Consider the following 18,961-nt stretch of genomic DNA (forward strand, 5'->3'; position numbering starts at 1 on the left):
AACTGTGTGGTACTACACTTAAGGAGGTAGAAAATGAAAAAGACCTGGGAGTAATTGTGCAGTCAGATATGAAGTTTTCTGAGCAAGGCAGACAGGCTGCCAGGGCAGGTAAGGGGGTGTTGTCAATGATATACAGGAATTTTGCTAGCAGAGAAAAGGAGGTGAATGTCCCTCTGTATAAGGCAATGGTCAGGCCATGCCTTGAGTACTGTGTGCAGGTCTGAAGGCCTCATTTTAGGAAGGATGTAGATTTGCTTGAGCGTGTACAGAGAAGGGCAACAAGATGGGTGAGGGGAATGAAGGGATCCTCTTACCAGGAGAGGCTTAAGTTCTGCAAATTGCAGCAACTGGAGACTATGCACCTGCGAGGTGATCTGATCAACGTGTATAATGCCTTGAATGGGCTGAGCATGCTGAATTCTGATGGGATTCTTCCACTTGTTCAGATTACAAACCTAAGGGGGCATAAACTGAAATGAGGGAAAGACAGATGTAGAATAGATGTGTGGAAATTTGCCTTTAGCTAGCGGGTGGTTAATTGCTGGAACAAACTTCCATCTGTCGTTGTGGAAGTTGGTAGGTTAAATAAATTTAAGGAGGAACTGGACAAATATTTAGACGGGATTGTTTTGTAATTTTTTTTTTTTTTGGCTGATGCTGCATAAGCTCATACGCTTGCTTTCTTGCATCACATGCCACTACTACAACATATGGATGACATCATATTATTGAATCATCATCAGACCCTGATGTGCTTCCTTATTATGAACACTTTAGAGAATTTCGATCTACAGTAATAAGGAAGCAGCAACAAGGTGTAAGGCAACTGAAGCATGATGATTTCTTCAAGATCACTTTATCAACTGGACCTGTTTCACCAGAACCCTCTACCAGCAAGGAATTAACACTACTCCCCCCATATGACAGTTGTTTCTGACTCTGAAAATTGTGATTCTTTCAATTAAGTTAATATTAATATTGAATATTATGCATCTATTTTTAATGTTTTTTGTATGTTTTTTATTCAATGAAGTTTTAAGAATTTTAAAATATTTTTTCGCTCTAAAATGGATTTAAATGAAAAAACTAATGTTCACATTGAAAACACCTTTGTGTGAGCTTTAAGGGGAAAAAAAATAAATAAAAAGTGGTGGAAACACTCCAGTAGTTACATTGTATAGTTTTTGACGTGTTTAATTAAAATAAAGTTTGGTTCCTGTTGTAAATTTATTTTTATATTTTTAACAGATGTTTTTAGTATAAATTACTCAATGTACATTATAATAATATTTTATTCATACTTATACATTATAATAACATTTCAATACATCCTGTACATTGTAAGTTCGTTATTAATATATGTTTTAAAATACATCCGATTTAACAGACTTTCGGCAATAGTGGATACCCCTTCCCCCAATTAGTCAGTTAAATCGAGGGCCTACTGTAATAATAATATATAAATTTTTACCTATTCCCTATTTAAGGTACAAAAGAGCTTGTCTGCACATAAAAGTTAAATAAAAAAAAACTAAAACTAAATTAAAAACTCCTTTAAGAAAATGTTAGATAGTACACTTTAAAAATAGCAAATATATTTTAAAATATACTGAAGAAAAATGAATTTATTTATTACTGAATTTATTTTCTTATACATACCTAAAGATTCTAGCTGGTCACTTGGCAAATTAGAAACAAGAATTACTGATAATCTCTCTGAAGCTGCCAAGTAATTGTCACCAACTCCATTTACTTTGACTAGATGACTGTCACTGACTACAAAGCAGCTCATGAATTCACACAAAGGCATGTCTGTAATATTATCATCAGCAAACCTCACATGTTTTCTATTTGAAGGAACTACAGACTGATAAAGTGTAGCAAGAGACAACATTCGACCTGCATCTGCTTCTGTGATATTCAAACTATTGGCAAACATCTGTTAAACATTTGCAAAATATTATTCTTTGTGGTTATGAAAACTTTTTCGATATGTTTTTAATACATCCATATTAACTGTAAAGTAAATAAAAAGTTGAGCTCATTCCTACTGTTAAATTTTGGTTAGAGCAAATAAGGCTTGAGTGGATTTTCTGATATGGTTATGAAATATATGCACTAAGGATTGATCAATTAAAGCACATTTGATGCAGTTCTCTGCATAGTGGGGGGGGGAATGGATACATGCACCCTTAATCCAATATTTAATGCTCATAATAGGAACTGTTTTCTCTGGTACGTTTGTGTGGTTTAATTTTTTTAAAAGCATTTCAAATAGCTCAACATAAAATGATTCAATTATAACTTCTGAAGGGCGAGAAACAAAAGAAATTCACAACAGAATGCTGGCAGTACATGTCAAAGGGTGCTGCTAAAAAATCACTGTTGTAAGATTTCAGTATGCAGACACGTCTCCATGAATAAACAAAATACCAATTCCAGATTGATGCAGGAAAGTTATGATAAGTGTTTTCTTTGACTCTGTGGTTTAACTCTGCATTTAGACTTTAAAAAATCCAACATTAATGTTAAGCTGGAATGACAAGCCAAAAATTTGGGCTCCCCGAATTTTGATATCTAGTGAAAGCAACTGGAATAACTAACATGATAATGCATGCCTACATGTTGCTACCCTAATTCAGGCTATACTTCAAAATGATGCACTAGAACATGAGTCGGCAACCTTTTTTAGGTGAAGAACCATTTTTGATCAAATTTAAAAAAAAAAAAAAAAAACCAAAGAGTTGCACCTTAGCTTGGGTTGGGGGGAGTTTTTTTAAGAAATGGAATAGCATGGGAAGGTGTTTTATTAAAAATATATATATTTTTTGAAATATTATTTATTAATACTGAAAAAATGCAATGAACATCTAATTAGGTACGAATTAATGTGACTTTTGCTGCTGAACTTCTTAAGCGAGTCTCTCAACATCAGACGAGTGTGCTGTAATTTTCATCTTTAAACGTGCTGAAAGTCACTTATTTGAAAATTCAAGTGATTTATAATGTGAATTCACGTACCTATCACAAATACTACATACCAGGATATTATTTTAATATTGTTTTAACTATTTTATATTCGCCACTGCCACAATGATTAATTTATAATTTTACAAGCAATTCTAAAACCTAGACAGCTTCCAGTCACTCATCAAAACTATCAATATAGGTGCCTGGTCAATAGAGGAGTAACCACAGAGTCCTTTCCCCCCTTACTGTTCACTGCAGCCCTTGAACTTTTCCTTGCATCACAACAGGACTTTGTCTTATGCAGATGACATTAAATTCTATATAACATCATCTAAACCTAATCAAGCAGCTACCATCAATCAACTGGCCAATAAAAAGTATGCAACAACTAGAAATGAATCTAGATTCAATCAGTCTAGAACTTAATCACGCTAAATCAGCTCAAATGACCTTTACAAACAAAAGGTTAAGAAACAACATACATATCTATATTGCAGGACCTTTACAAACAAAAGGTTAAGAAACAATATACATATCTATATTGCAGGGGAACCTGTAGCAAAAGTCATCTCACATAAGGATTTAGGATTAACGTGGGATGAGAGCCTGACATTTCAGCAGCATCTAAGCATTACAAAAATGAAGACCTATGTAGCAATGTGACTGCTACGCCAAGAGCTCACAGGAATACATGATCCTCAGCTTATCATCCAATATGCTGCCCTTATCCCATTCCATTATGTTGCTCCATTATCTGGTCCTTAGCACCCAAAACCCACTTCATCAAATTTCTCAGGTTAGAGTACTGGATCCTTAAATGGCTAAATAAAATAACAGAGAGACAGTATACCATCTCTATATTGGTGCTCTACTCGATAGACGCATAGATGCCCCCAGAATGGATGACACTGCTATAACTCCCAGAACAGCAGGACACTGCCAGGCGGACCCTCAGCTTCCTCTTCAAACAGGGCTAAACAATCTAGGTCACCTAAGTACTATGTTCCTCGAAAACACTATCCAGCTTATCAACAGACTAATGATTGATCTAGACAAGTTCTGTGACTTAAAAAGGTATACAGCTCAGAGAAACTACATGAAACTTTCACGTGGATGGAGCTATGACATCTACTCCCACTGGAAAAGCTGTACCTTAATTTGTAAACACTTAGATAGACTACTAAAATTTGTAAATATTTCATATTTATGGCTGTTATTTATGTTGTATATATAATGTAAACTTGTTTGTTTATATAGAATGTAAACAATTAATTGTATTATGGATCGCCCTCCTAGCTGAATGGTTGTGTAAGGGGTTCAGACCATATTTATTGGGTAAATAAACTGATTTAATAATAATAACTTCCGACATTGCAGTATGTGTGCTCTGCTCATAATGCGCAGGCAAACTAAACTGAGAAGTGTTTATGGCTTGTGCTGAAACTATGCTATATTCATGTCGCTGCCTGTGCCCACTGCACTTGTCGTACATGTGGGCTAAAATTTAAAGAGCCATTGGTTGCCAACCCCTGCACTAGAAGGTATTCAAATGCACTTCATGCAGTTGAGATTTGTCATTATGTACCCATTTTTTTGTCCACTGAAATTAAGCTTTAAAAGAATTCTAGGGCTATTGCTGAAAAAGGAGCTATAAACATACTAAGAAACTACAAGGGCTGTTCAATAAAGAACTATCATAATTTTTTTTTCACAACCTTTATTAATCATCCATATTTTGATGGTCCTTTTCAAAGTAATTCTCATTTGATGAAATGCACTTATACCAACATTTCTGCCATTCTTAAAGAACATGATGGAAGCCATTTTTTGACAAGCTTTTGAGAACCACCTCTGATGTCTTTACATCTTCTGACGATGTTTCTCTGATGTCTACATCTTCTGGAAATGTTTTCCTTGCAGCTCCTCTATCTTCGGAAATATAAAAAAAAAAAAAAATCACAGGGGGGTAAGGCCAGGGCTGTAGGGTGGATGAGGAACACGTCTGACATAAATGCTGGCTAAGTACTCAATGACAGTATGAGCAATGTGAGGTCTCGCATTGTCATGATGCAGCATCCACCCTCCTATTTGCAGTTGTAGGTGTTTGTGACGAATGCGATTCTGCAAAATGTGCAGTACAGTACAGTTCTGTAGTAAGTCCCGAAACAGTCACATGAAGTGGCACAGCATGATGGTAAACCATTCCTTGAATGTTAAAAAAAAAAAAAAAAAAAAAAAAAAAAAGATTGCCATAACCTTTTCTGCAGAAGCCACAAGTTTTGCTTTTTTTCAGTGTTGGCAATGGCAGTGACTTCCAAACAGAGCTTTACTGCTTACTCTCTGGCCTGAAATGATGAAGCCAAATCTCATCAGCCATTATCAACCTTGTGTAGAATATCACTGACAATACCACATGAGCTGTCCTGGCAGCCTATTTGCATTGCTCAGAGAACTTCATATCTGACTGCACAATAATCCCCAGGTCTTTTTCCATTCTCCACTATCCTGAGTGTAGTACCGCACAGTTGTACGTTACTCTGGGGTTACTGCTACCCATATGCAGTACTTTGCACTTGTCAAAGTTAAACTTCAATTGCCATTTCCCAGCCCATCTGCTTAACTTTTCTAGATCCTGTTGCTGACATTACTGTCATTAACCACCCTACCAACCTTTGTATCATTTGCAAACTTGGACATTAAGCCTGATATGCCTTTATCAATATCACTGATAACTATAGAAAACAACAATGGGGCCAACACTGGATTTCCCCAATCCTGGGGAAATCCACTAATAATATTAATCCACAAAGAGCAATGTCCACTGATTACCACTCTCTGTCTTCTCCCACTCAACCATCCCTTTATCCATAGCAGTCACTTGCACATAATGCCACACTGTTCCAATTTGTATAGCAGTCTTTTATTTGCAACAGTATGAAATGCATTCCTGAAATTAAGTATATGATATCAAAATTATTCTTTGCATCCAGCTCCATTGTGACCACATCGAAGTAGGCAATCAAATTGATCAGAGAAGATTTCCCCTTAACAAACCCATGTTTTCTGAAGATAACTGAAGCACTGTCTAATTGATCCTGCATTACTTTTTTCAGTGATTCCATTATTTTCCCCTGGAACGGAGGTTACACTAACAGGTCTGTAATTACTCTTGTCACCCTGTGATTCCCCCCCCCCCCTTTGAATTGGGGATACACTCATACATCTCCAGCCCATGGGGACCTCTCCTGAATTCAAAGATACTCTCAAAATTATGGCTAAACACTTGCTTACTTCCTTTGTTGCCTCTCTTAATATAATTGGATAGATCCCATCTACAACAGGTATCTTTCTCATGTTTTATTTCAATAATTTCTCTTCCAATTTCATCCCAGTTATTTACAAAATTTAGCTCCCTGTTAGAGTTTGTTAAAATTCTGGCCTTAACTCACCGAAATAATTCCTCACATGTGAATGTAGATGCAAAATACTCATTCAGCCTGTCAGCAACTTGAGCGGGTTAATCAAGTTAAACCATTGATATCAAGAGGACCGATGTCAGTCATCTCCACCCTTCTAGTGTTTTCATAAGTAAAGAAGTCTTTACTGTTCTTCTGTTTGCATGGGTAGCACATTGGTATTGTCACCCCCCACACCACGTGGAAAAAGACTGGGTTCGAATCCCGTTGATGACACGAGGAACTTTTATGGGATATTTTTCACTACAGCTGAGTTAGTCGTAGATAACAAGGTTTCCCCTTGGAATCCAGGGTTTTTCGTCCGGCAAAGCAGGCAAATCAACTAGTGAACACACAATTTATAGACACAATATACATGGGTAGATGAAATTACTTTCCTTGGTGACCCTAATAAATATTTTTTTTTATATTTTTTTGCTATTTTTCTTTGCATCCTTCACCAGAGATTTCTCATAATCTGCCTTTGCTTGCCTGACCTTCTTTGTGACTTGATTACAGACTAGTTTATATCTACCTTGAGCTTCTATGTCACTCGATAATTTATATGCAACCCATGCATTTTTCTTCTCTGCCACGAGTCTCATCAGTTCATCTGACATTCATTTAGCCCTATACCTAGAAGAATATTTCTTAGTTGTTATGAAAATCCTAGTGTTTCCATGATTAACTCTTTGAATGCTTGCCATTTAGAATTTGCTGATGGTAACATCATCAGTTGGTCCCAATGTACAGAATTAAGAACTGTTTGAGACAGCAAAGACTCTTCCCTTTACACTTGATAGCAGTTACATCTTTAAGTAAATCCCAAATCAATATGCTGCTACCTAGCAGTTCCTTTATCTGAAGATTTCTAATGCATGAATAATCACAGCTGATAATCAGATAAAGAGTATTACTCCCTCCTATTGCTTCTCTAACATGTTGCTGCAGAAAACAGTCATTCAATAAATCCACAAAAAAAGTGCAAAACCTTTCCAGAATCATGCACTAACAACAAAGGTGTTATGATTCTGGAAAGGTTTTGTGCAATTTAAACAGTTCTAGGAAAGGTTTTAACTGCAAGATAAGATGCATGTTGCTAACAATCCATACTGCTTGCTCCCACTGGTGAAATTTTAGCCTGCAAATAATTTTACGAAGTCATATACACCTTAAAAGTGAGTCTCTTGTGGAATCAGACTGTATTCTCAGAAATTTAAATTTACGTTATTGAGGTTTACAAAATATAATATTTTGTAAACCTCAATATTTTGTAAACCTAAAAAGAGTCTTCATAAAGATCACTTGAAGTCTAATATTTCATAATTATCAGTTGGATAACTAGAAGCACACGGCTAAAACTTTTGATAATATTATCACTTTTTTGCAAGACGTAACACATTGAATGAGAATGGAAGAAATAGGAAAAAAGTCACTCATTGGGGTTCATAGCATATATGGTCTGCCATTTGTTTTGTAGGACATTTTTTCTTGAAACTTTCCTTTGTGTTTAAAAAAAAACAGTGCAGAAAGAGACATACTTACAAATGCTGATCATAAAAGGACAACTGTGATGTTTGTATCTACCTGTTTCATCATGTCTCATAAATGTGCTGGTGACCCTGACAATTATTATTTTCTGTGTGGAGAATTTATTTCAAATTCTAAAAACGATTTTTACTCCAGTGAGGACTGCATAAATGAGAATCTACATTTATGATTTATATGTATTCAAGGTTACTGCATATGCCTAAAAATATAACAGAAAACAAATAAACCAGTTAAGATGGGGGGTATGAAATATATTAGTATATAATGATATAAATAAAAATAATTGAAAAAATTACTGAAGACTGGGATATGAAACTTGTGGCACTAATGTCAAAGGCACTAAAAGATTTCAAACATTCTTTGAATAGTTCCTAATGAAACACATTAAATCACAATTGAAAGTAAAGAAAGAAAAAGAAATAAATAATAAATAAGATTAAAAAAAAAATTAAAAAATAAAGAAAGAAGAATGATGACTGTCAAACCCATAATATTTCAATGACAAATTGACACAAAATGAATTACTTTGAATACCTATGACCTCTTTGCTAGTTTAGGAAACAACACAAAGTGTGAAATAACTTCAGCAATCCTTTAAAATACTTTTATTTTGTTTATTATAACATGTTTCATTTATGATTCATTTATTTTGGATTATATTTTTACCACAGTATATACTGCATATCAGACTCCGAGAAAGGCACACTACATGCAGTAACCTTGAATTCATATAAATTATAATATTTTTTCCCTTTCAACAGTGGAGCTTCATTTTTCATTACACATGAGATATTCTGGACACAAACAGATCAACACTTCTCCATTTTGAGATCTCACTTATGCTGTAAATTTTGTTAGATCTTTGAAGGGTTATGAGTTGTTCGTGGTGGTGGTTTTTAGGTTAAAGGACATATTGTGCCATTGTGTATTGCCTGCAGAAGTGCATGTGTTCACAGTACTCTTGCTGCATGATACTGACTAACTACAGATTTGAAAAGGACTTTGGAAATACTGCCAGTCATCAGGAGGAATTTCTAATAACCTCTCCAAATGAGTGATAAGTAGCAAAAATCACTATACTGTCAAGGAGCACTGTGGTGAAGGTTCTCATTCATTAGTGATATTTACTGTAATGATGATAAATAATCATTTTATTCTTTCCATTTGTCATTCCTAATGGGGGGACAAAACCATAATTCAACAATGGTATCTATCTGGATTTTCTTCATAGTGAAACATTCAATAAAATAGCCAAATTTACTGTCACTTATGAAAAGTGCACCCCATGATAAGAAGCTGCTTTTACCTAATTTTTGATGGATAAAGGACTTAACTATGACTCTGAAAACCATTCACTAATTTTAAGAACTTATGGATCTAGATCAGGGATGACCAACCTTTGGCATTCATCCTAATGTAAAAAAAAAAAAAAACATAAAATAATACAACAATTTGAAAAATCAGAAATGTGGCTCAATGCATGCAGTTTAAATTCTGCTTTTATTGCCAGAAAATACGAACCAGATTTCAGTGTGATGGGAACCTAAAGTTCATATTTACCACCTTTCAGTGTCCATTTTAGTGCACATAATAGGTAGGGCATTAGTGAGCTCCTCATGACATTGATTCTGTAATGAGGCAATCATTTATTTCGTTAATATATACATTAAATTTATTTTATAAACGTAAAATTCCTATAATATTTATTTATTTATTATTATTAGTGCTTGGCATAAAATCCCATTATGTAGTTACTAAAAATATTGGGTGGTGACAGGTGGGGGGGGTACTGAATCTGGTATCTTATGATCTACCATAGGTGGCACACAATGCACTTGCAGCACAATAAATTGGAAATGCACAGTTCAGGAAAAGGGGAGCCACCTGCGATCTAGACTTCACTATCAACAGTACAATTTAATGATCTGATTATTATAATTTGGTAATATTGATCACTTTTTTTTTTTTTTTTAATCTATTTCAGAAATGGCAAATGATATAGAATTTTAAGATTATTTTAAATTTAGAGCATACAAATTTATCAGTATCACAATTTTTATTTGAAGAGAAAAAATTATTCTGTGGCTTTACAATTAGAAAGAAAAGTTTGCTTATATCTGTTTAACTTTTTAATATAATTATAATATAATATAGCAATATAGTATTAGTGATGAAAAAAAAAAAAAAAAAAACCCCACATCCATCTCTCAATCCAATCCCATTTAATAGTTTGTCTAGTTCAACCTTGAATTTATTTAGACTATCCACTTCATAATACCAAATGGAAGATTGTTCCAACAATCAGATATTTTATTTGAACAGGAATAAAAAATATATACAGTGGATTCCAATTATTTGGGCCACCGGTTAATTGGGGCAGCCCTTTATTTGGGGCAAATCTTAAAAAACAGAAACCAATCGAGAAAATAGCCAGGATTTACTTCGCTTAATTGGGACAGCATGCCGTTTAATCGGGGCAGGAGACTGCAGCATTGGAGATTACCCTACGATTGTCTCCGGCGGTACCACGTGGTTCGGTCGAAATTCTGGAGGTCACAACCATAAAACAATTAGCAGTCACCTGTTTATTGAGCTTTTCTGTTTGTGAAATCTATCATAAACGGACAGTCAACTCGATCTTACTGAATTTGCAATAATACCGACAGCTGGAATTCTGTGGGTTATTATGGTGAAATGTGTTTACACTTCCATGAAATTTTCAGATCTTCTCTTTATTCCTATTTTTAAAGCTTTGTAACTCGTTACTCCGTTCTCACTTGCGCGTATTGTGTTACTTGTAATTTGTGTGTGCCGTGTTCTTTGTTATTGATTGCTTATCTTTTTACTGTTTTAAATTTTAACCCCCACCCACAAATGTCAGTGAACAGAAATGTCAACTAGTTAGTATGTACATATTACAGTACGTATTAATTACTCCGATTATCACGTATCATTTAATATTTTAATTGGTAAGGTAATAAAGGGTAAATTTGTGCTTAATATATCTTTACTTTTATAGTCTGTGGATAATATTCCTGCTATTTTCGCTAATTAGAATCGCTGTTAAAATTCGAATTAAAATTCAATTCACAAACGTGATCACAATGACCGGCGCTTACTGCACATCGTATAGTGAACGGTACTTTACTATGTGGAGTTCGTCGTAACGTGATTTGGTTGTACAGTGAACCAATTGTAAAGGGAAGGTATATTGTATTTTTAACTATTTATGCAGAACTTCGGATAATTGGGGCAGCCGCTTAATCGGGCCAAAATGCACTAGTTCCGGTGTGTGTCCCAAATAACTGGAATGGACTTTACATATATTCTGTCGCTAAGTGTAATCAGAAATATGACTTGACATATTTCTATAACTATAATATATAACTATTTGATACAGTTATGTAACAATATAATATTAGTAGAGGCAAATATTGCAAGATTAAAAAAAAACCACTTCCCACATTACTCGTTAATCACTAGTTTGTCTAGTTTTTACTTGAATTTATTCATACTACACACTTCCACAACAGCAGATAGAAGATCATTCCAACAATCAAGTATCCACTGGCTGAAGACAAACTTCTGTGTATTTATCCTGCAACCTTCCTCAATTTGAATTTATGTCCCCTCATGTGTGTAGTGTAAGAAACAGGAAGGATGCAATCAGCACTGAGTTTACAATTCAATCAAACCATTAAACACCTCAATCAGATCTCCTTGCAGATGCCTAGTCTTACACTGGAGACTAGGCAACTGTAGAAATGAAGCCTTTCTTGGTAAGAGCATCCTTTCTTGTTCACTGATCTCATTGCTCTTCTCTGTAATTATTCCAACAGATCCACATTATAAATATGATGCTTTCAGAGCTATATGCAGTACTCAATACACAGCATAACCATTGTCTTATACAAACTAGATAACCTCCTACTCCTCCTCATCTCTGCTGGCAAAATTTCTGTATATCATTGTCAAAATCCCATAAATTGTCTTATCCACCTGTTTGCAGTGCTCAGAGAACTTCATGTCTTTGTCTAACTGCACAATTATCCCCAGTTCTTTTTCATTTTCCACTACCCTAAATGTGGTACCACATATTTGGTATGTTATTCTGAGATTTCTGCTAACCATATGCAGTACAGCAGGCCACCCGTTATAATGCAGTTCGCTTTATGCTGATTTGCTATAACGCGGTTCTTATATTATAACCAGTATCTGACTATAATGCTGTCACAGATCACTATAACGCACTTTTACAGATTGCATTTTTGGCATATTTAACGAAATCATTTCATTTGATGGAGTCTATAGCTTTAAAATGAATAGCAAAACAGCATTAAGACGTTTCCCATGCCGACTTGAGAAATTTTCTCGCAAGCTAATTTAATTGCAGTACAGTGACTTGTTACGTAGTTCCAAGATCAACATTTTAAAAAATGATCACATATATTCTTGTAATATTTGCGTTATATGCATTTATCCAAAGTCCAATCATCACTCATTACAGTATTAGACATTGCGCGTAATGGACAGTTTACTTGAACACTGTATCATAATTAATGCAACCAACACAGTTACATTTTCAAAGAGTTAATAATGGCATGGTTCCGTGGTGCAGTACAAAGACTATAAATGTAAAAAAAAGACTGAATTTGAAAATTAAATTAGACATTTTGAAGCAAATCGATTCTGGTCAAAGACAAGCGGATGTGTGCCATAATTTAGGACTTGCAAGTTTAACTGTAAGAACAATTATAAAAAAAATAAAGAATTAATTTTAGCAGCGGGAAAGATAGCTGTTCTACTGCAAGCAACTAGGGCTAGGCCGGCTATTAGGATTGAAACGGAAAGACTAACTAATTTTATTGAAGATAATATCCAATGCAGAATTCAGTTAAGTTAAATATTATAAAAGAGAGAGAGAGAGTAGCCAATATGATGATCTGAAGAAAACTCACCTAAAAAAAAAAAAAATGTGGAACCATTTAAAACTAGTAAGAGCTGGTTGAATAGATTTAAAATCCAGGGAGAAGCCGCAAGTGCAGATCAAGGAGCCGAAACTTTCAAAAAAGAACTTGTTAAAATTATTGAAGAGGGGTATTATGTGTTATACTTCTCAACAAGTTTTTAACATAGACGAAGCAGGACTTTTGTGGAAACGAATGCCTAAAAGAAGTTTCATATTGAAAGAAAAAAAAAAACATGACGGGTTTGAAAGCGGTGAATGATCAGTTGACTTTATTGTTGGGTGGTAACGCTGTGGGGGATTTAAAATTTATATCCCTTTTAGTTTATTTGGAAGAGGGCCAAATTCACCCCAAAACTGACACATTTTTCATGATTAAATTCATCAATTAAATTAAATCAATTTAGATCAATTAAATTCATGATTTTAATTGGAATTTTAAGTTTAATTTTGATACATAAGTAGTTACCACATAATTATATACGTATGTAATGCAGAATATTTTATATGTACAAATATTTGAATATTAAATATTTTGACCGACATTTGTGCATCTTTTCATTACCGTTTATTATTGATTAGGAAATATCCTATGGCACCGACCGAAACTCACAAATACCTATGTTACCTTATGGGAATGCGGCGCTCACTTAGTGCAGATTCACTTAGCGCTCTGTTTTTCCGGAACGAATTATCAGCTGCATTTGTCAATGTTAAATTTCAGTTATCATTTCTCTACCCAACTGCTTAATTTTTCTAGATCTTGTTTCATATAGTTATATCCCACAATGAATTAGCAATGTAGTAGGATCAAAAAATTCCTAGAATGAATTTTATTTAAACAAATATAATATGTAAATATTATATTTGTTAAATTACATATATTTGTTAAATTATAAAAATTACCCATGGAATTTTTCAAATAATTTTTATGCTTTGGATATTTATACATATTTTCAATCAATTATATAATTGCAGTAAAGTTTCCTCAAAGTTCTTTTTTGAAAGTTCCTTGATTCTGTTTGTTATAGATATAACTTCTGCTTCACTGGAAAAGCAGTGTTTCCTGAATGAGTATTTTTAATTTGGATGGGGGGGGGGAGATAATATGGTGATGGTGTAAAGTGCAATGAATCAGATGGGGCTGTAAGAGCTATAAAGTGTTTGGAATATTATTCATAAATTATTATCACACATGAGCAAAAGCAAGAAAATATTTCCACTTACTCCTTTCCCACAGATCAGGTTCTTCCTTCTGATTGCATCTCTCAAGCACCTAATGATTTTTAGTACACAGTCATATTAACACTGTGACTTTCTCGTATAAATTCCTAATGAGTTTTGCCTATATAGTAAAAAATAAATTCTAGCATAACTTTACTTTTAAAACAATCATCAATTTTTTCTCCTTCCTGGGGACATGGGAGATTTCCATTGTGAAGATTTATTTTGTCTGCATTATAGAGATAACACAATGTTTCATCTCATGTCTCTACTGTTTTAGAAATCCTAGATCATAATCAAAATTTCAATCATTTTGGTTTAAAGTTAAACTCCTGTTTCGGTTCTGATCAATTATTATAACTTTGGAAATAAAAAAGTTACCTAATCTTTACATGTTTAAAATGTCAGTTTGGGGGATTGGTAAATACCACATAATACTCCAACTTGGGAGGCTATGCTTTCAATTCTTATTTGATTATTGGCCAAAACAACTCCTCTATCAAGGGAATTTTTATTATACAGGTATAAATTTTTGATACCACCTTTTACAAATATAATTTTATGTCAGATTCCCTGGATTATAGCAAATTCGATTTGTAGATAACTTTTCTGCAGTAAAGTCTTATTTTGCTGCAGCAAATTAAACAATTCATACCAACAAAACATTAAACTAGATGGAGTGCCTAATAATGTTACACAATTATTAAGTGAAAAAAACATCATTCATGGAAGTTTTTAAAAATTAAACAATGGTTTAATTTTTAAAAATTAATTAAAAATTTTAATTTTTAAAGTGTTTACAGTATTTTTATTTATTTATTATTTTTTCAGGAAGTAAAAGTCCAAGTGGAGTGGAAATCAATGAAGAATTACCTGCACACTAAATGGGGAAGTTCCTGATGATTCTGGCAATTCAATTTTAGCATTTATATTGCACAGTGATTGATAAGTAATCACAAGCTGTTTTATTCTGTAACATGTCTGTAGAAGCAATTTGCTTTCGTGATCCAAATGTTTATCATCTGAAATTATCAAAATTCTTGGTGATTAATTTTTTCAATACGAAATATAAATACAGTGGATTCCGGTTATTTGGGCCACCGGTTAATCGAGCAGCCGTTTATTTGGGGCAAATCTTAAAAAACAGAAACCAATCGAGAAAACAGCCAAGGTTTACTTTGCTTAATTGGGACAGCATGCTGTTTAATCAGGGCAGGAGACTGCACCATTAGAGATTACCCTACGATTGTCTCCGACGGTACCACGTGGTTCGGTCGGAATTCTGGAGGTCACAACCGTAAAACAATAAAAACAATTAGCAGTCACCTGTGTATTGGTGTAACTTATTCTATTATTGCACAGTGAAATCTATCATAAACGGACAGTAAACTCGCTCTTACTGAATTTGCGATAATACTGACAGCTGGAATTCTGTGAGTTATTATGGTGAAATGTGTTGACACTTCCATGAAATCTTCAATCATATAAAAAAATTAATTTTCATATCTTCTCTTCATTCCTGTTTTGTAACTTGTTACTCCGTTCTCTTTTGTGCGTATCGTGTTACTTGCAATTTGTGTGTGATGTGTTCTTTGTTATTGATTGCTTATCTTTTTACTGTTTTAAATTTTAACCCCCACCAACAAACATCAGTAAACAGAAATGTCAACTAGTTCGTATGTACTTATTACAGTACGTATTAATTATTCTGATTTTCACGTATCATTTAATTTTTTAATTGGTAAGGTAATAAAGGGTAAATTTGTGCTTAATATATCTTTGCTTTTATAGCCTGTGGATAATATTCCTCCTATTTTCTAATTAGAATCGCTGTTTAATAGAATTAAAATTCAATTCAATTCACAAACGTGATCACAATGAGCATCGCTTACTGCACATCATACAGTGAATGGCACTTTACTATGCTACCTATCAAATCATGTTACGATGGTGACTCCATCGTAACGTGATTTGATTGTACAGTGAACCAATTGTAAAGGGGGGGTACATTGTATTTTTAACTATTTACACGAAACTTCGGATAATTGGGGCAGCCGCTTAATTGGGCCAAAATGCACTAGTTCCGATGTGTCCCAAATAACCGGAATGGACTGTATATATAAAAAATATGACATATGATATAGAACTGAGTGCCACACACACACACACACACACACACACACACACACACACACACACACACACACACACACACACACACACACACACACACACACACACACACACACCTACCTATATCTTTAAATGCCATTATATTAAACAGTTAAAAATAACTAGACTATACTAGACTTACATAGACAGAATGCAGATATAAAGCAGTCACAGCAAAGATTTGTTAAGGGGGTGATCTTGCCTGACCAATCTGAATGGCTACTACTGATACTGTTACTGTGCAAGAGTCACTGTTACTGACACAGTAACTGGATGAAATAAATAATTTTTATATCATTTCCTTTGAATTCAGAGATATCATTTCCTTTGATTTCAGAAAAGCTTTTGACAGGTTGCTAGGGCAGTTCATGGAGTTTATCGCAGAGGTGATTAACCCATTGTATATGCCAATGGTTAGCCAACATCTTGAGTACTACATCCAGGGTTTCTATCCCTAGATGCAGTACTCAAGATTTTTCCAAGTTTGACTAAGTGAATGGTGATTGGTTGTGGCACACGTTTGGTCAAGTTTAGAAGCAGGAGGAGGAATTACAGAAGCCAATTCAGAAGAATAATGCCCAAGGAAGTATATGCAGCAGAAACAGAATGTATATGAGAAAGGGAGTAGAAAGACTGAGTAAGAGCTGGGCCATTAATTAACCTAACTGCCCTCTTTTAAATTAACCTAAATTTAAACACAGACATAATAGCTATCAATATAAAGAAATATTTTGGAATACGTAATGGAGTGCTTTTGCTAACATAAAGCAGGTTTCAAATACAACTAAACTGAGGTTATGGTAGTTTCATAAAGTGTACACGTTATCTTTCCTTCTTATCACTAAATGAATCATTACATATTGCTAAATCAAATGCTTTTAGCATTAGAATTAGTAGAGGCATATGATGCAAGAAGACAAGCTTACGTAGCATCAGCCAAAAAAAAAAAAAAAAAAAAAACCATTTCATATATCCATTCCCTCCAAAGGTTTATCCAGTTCCACCGACAATGCTCCAGCACAATGACATGGAAATTTGTTCCAACAATCAACAACCAATGGCTAAAGGCAAATTTCTGCACAACTATTCTATAACTATCTTTTCTCAATTTGAATTTATGCCCCCTCAGGTTCGTTATCTGAGCAAGAGGAAGGATCCCATCAGAATTGAGCCTGCTCAACTTATTCAAAGCCTTATACATCTCAATCAGATCACCTCACAGGTGCCTAGTCTCCAGATGCTACAATTTGCAGAGACTTAAGCCTTTCTTGGTAAGCCCACCCCTTTGTTCCCTCACCAATCTTGTTGCCCTTTGTACTCACTGAAGCAAATCTACATCCTTCCTAAAATGAGGCTCCCAGACCTGTATACAGTACTCGAGGCATGGCCTGACCATTGCCTTATACATGGGGATAATCAACTCCTTTTCCCTACTAGAAAAATTCCTGTATATCATTGACAATACCCCATGACCTGCTCTGCCAGCCTGTCTGCACAGCTCAGAAAACTTCGTATCTGACTGCACAATTACTCCCAGGTCTTTTTCATTTTCTACCACCCCCTAAGTGCAGTACCACACAGTTGGTACGTTTCTCTGGGGTTATTTCTATCCATATGCAGTACTTTGCATTTGTCAAGGTTAAACTTCAGTTGCTAACTGCTCAGCCCATCTGCCAAACTTTTCTACATCCTGTTGCAGTAGCACACTGCCATTACTGTCATTAACAACCCTGCCAACTTTTGTATCATCTTCAAACTTCCAAATTAAGCCTAATATTCCTTCATCAATATCACTGATAAATATACAAAACAACAGTGGGCCCAACATCAAACCCTGGGGGGCTCCACTAATACCATTAGTCCATGAAGAGTGGTGTCCACAGATTAACACTCTGTCTTCTCCCACTCAAACACCCTTTTATCCATTGTAGCAACTTGCCCTTAATACCATACTGCTCCAATTTGTATAGTAGTCTTCCATGTGCAACTTTCCTGAAATTCAAGTATATGACATCAAAATTATTTTTTGCATAGAGTTCCTTTGTAACTACGTCATAGTATCCAATCAAATTTTTCAGACAAGACTTTCCCATAACAAACTCATTTTGTGTCTAAATTATTACTACAGTCTTGTCTAGATGTTCCTGCAATGCATCTTTAATCAGTAACTCCATTATTTTCCCCAGAACAGAAGATAAACTGGTCTGTAATTACTCATGTCAATGATATTGATGAAGGGGGATCTGGTTATTAGCAGTGATTATTCATGCATTAAGAATTTGCTGATAAAGGAACCACTAGATGGTAGTGATCATAGTGTACTGATATGGGATTTACTTAAAGATGTAACTACCATCAAGGGTAAAGGGAAGGGTTTTTGCTTTTTTAGTGACTACGGTGGTCTCAAACAGTTTTTAAATTCTGTACAGTGGGATCAACTGATGATGTTACAAACAGCAAATTCTAAATGGAAAGCATTCAAGGAAGCAATTGTGGAAGCTACTAAGCTTTTCATACCAATTAAGAAATACTGTTCAAGGTTTAGGCCTAAATGGATGTTAGATGAACTAATGAAACTTGTGGCAGAGAAGAAAAATGCATATAAATTATCCGGCAACAGAGA

General features: G+C 34.6%; 1 protein-coding gene across 1 annotated transcript in view; it reads right to left on the reverse strand.

Annotated features, from left to right (window-relative positions):
• The window catches only part of Rab3-GAP (Rab3 GTPase activating protein), a 606,356-nt gene that overhangs the window by 181,155 nt on the left and 406,240 nt on the right, over window positions 1-18,961 (reverse strand). The window contains exons 19-20 of the mRNA XM_090376553.1: window positions 15,040-15,188; window positions 1,660-1,939 (exon numbers count right to left, since the gene is read on the reverse strand). Of these exons, the coding sequence (XP_090232679.1) occupies window positions 1,660-1,939; window positions 15,040-15,188 (429 nt within the window). The remainder of the gene's footprint in view (window positions 1-1,659; window positions 1,940-15,039; window positions 15,189-18,961) is intronic.

This window comes from Mastigoproctus giganteus, chromosome 6, assembly GCF_048544385.1.
Source record: "Mastigoproctus giganteus isolate SK-2022 chromosome 6, ASM4854438v1, whole genome shotgun sequence".
Taxonomy (NCBI): domain Eukaryota; kingdom Metazoa; phylum Arthropoda; class Arachnida; order Uropygi; family Thelyphonidae; genus Mastigoproctus; species Mastigoproctus giganteus.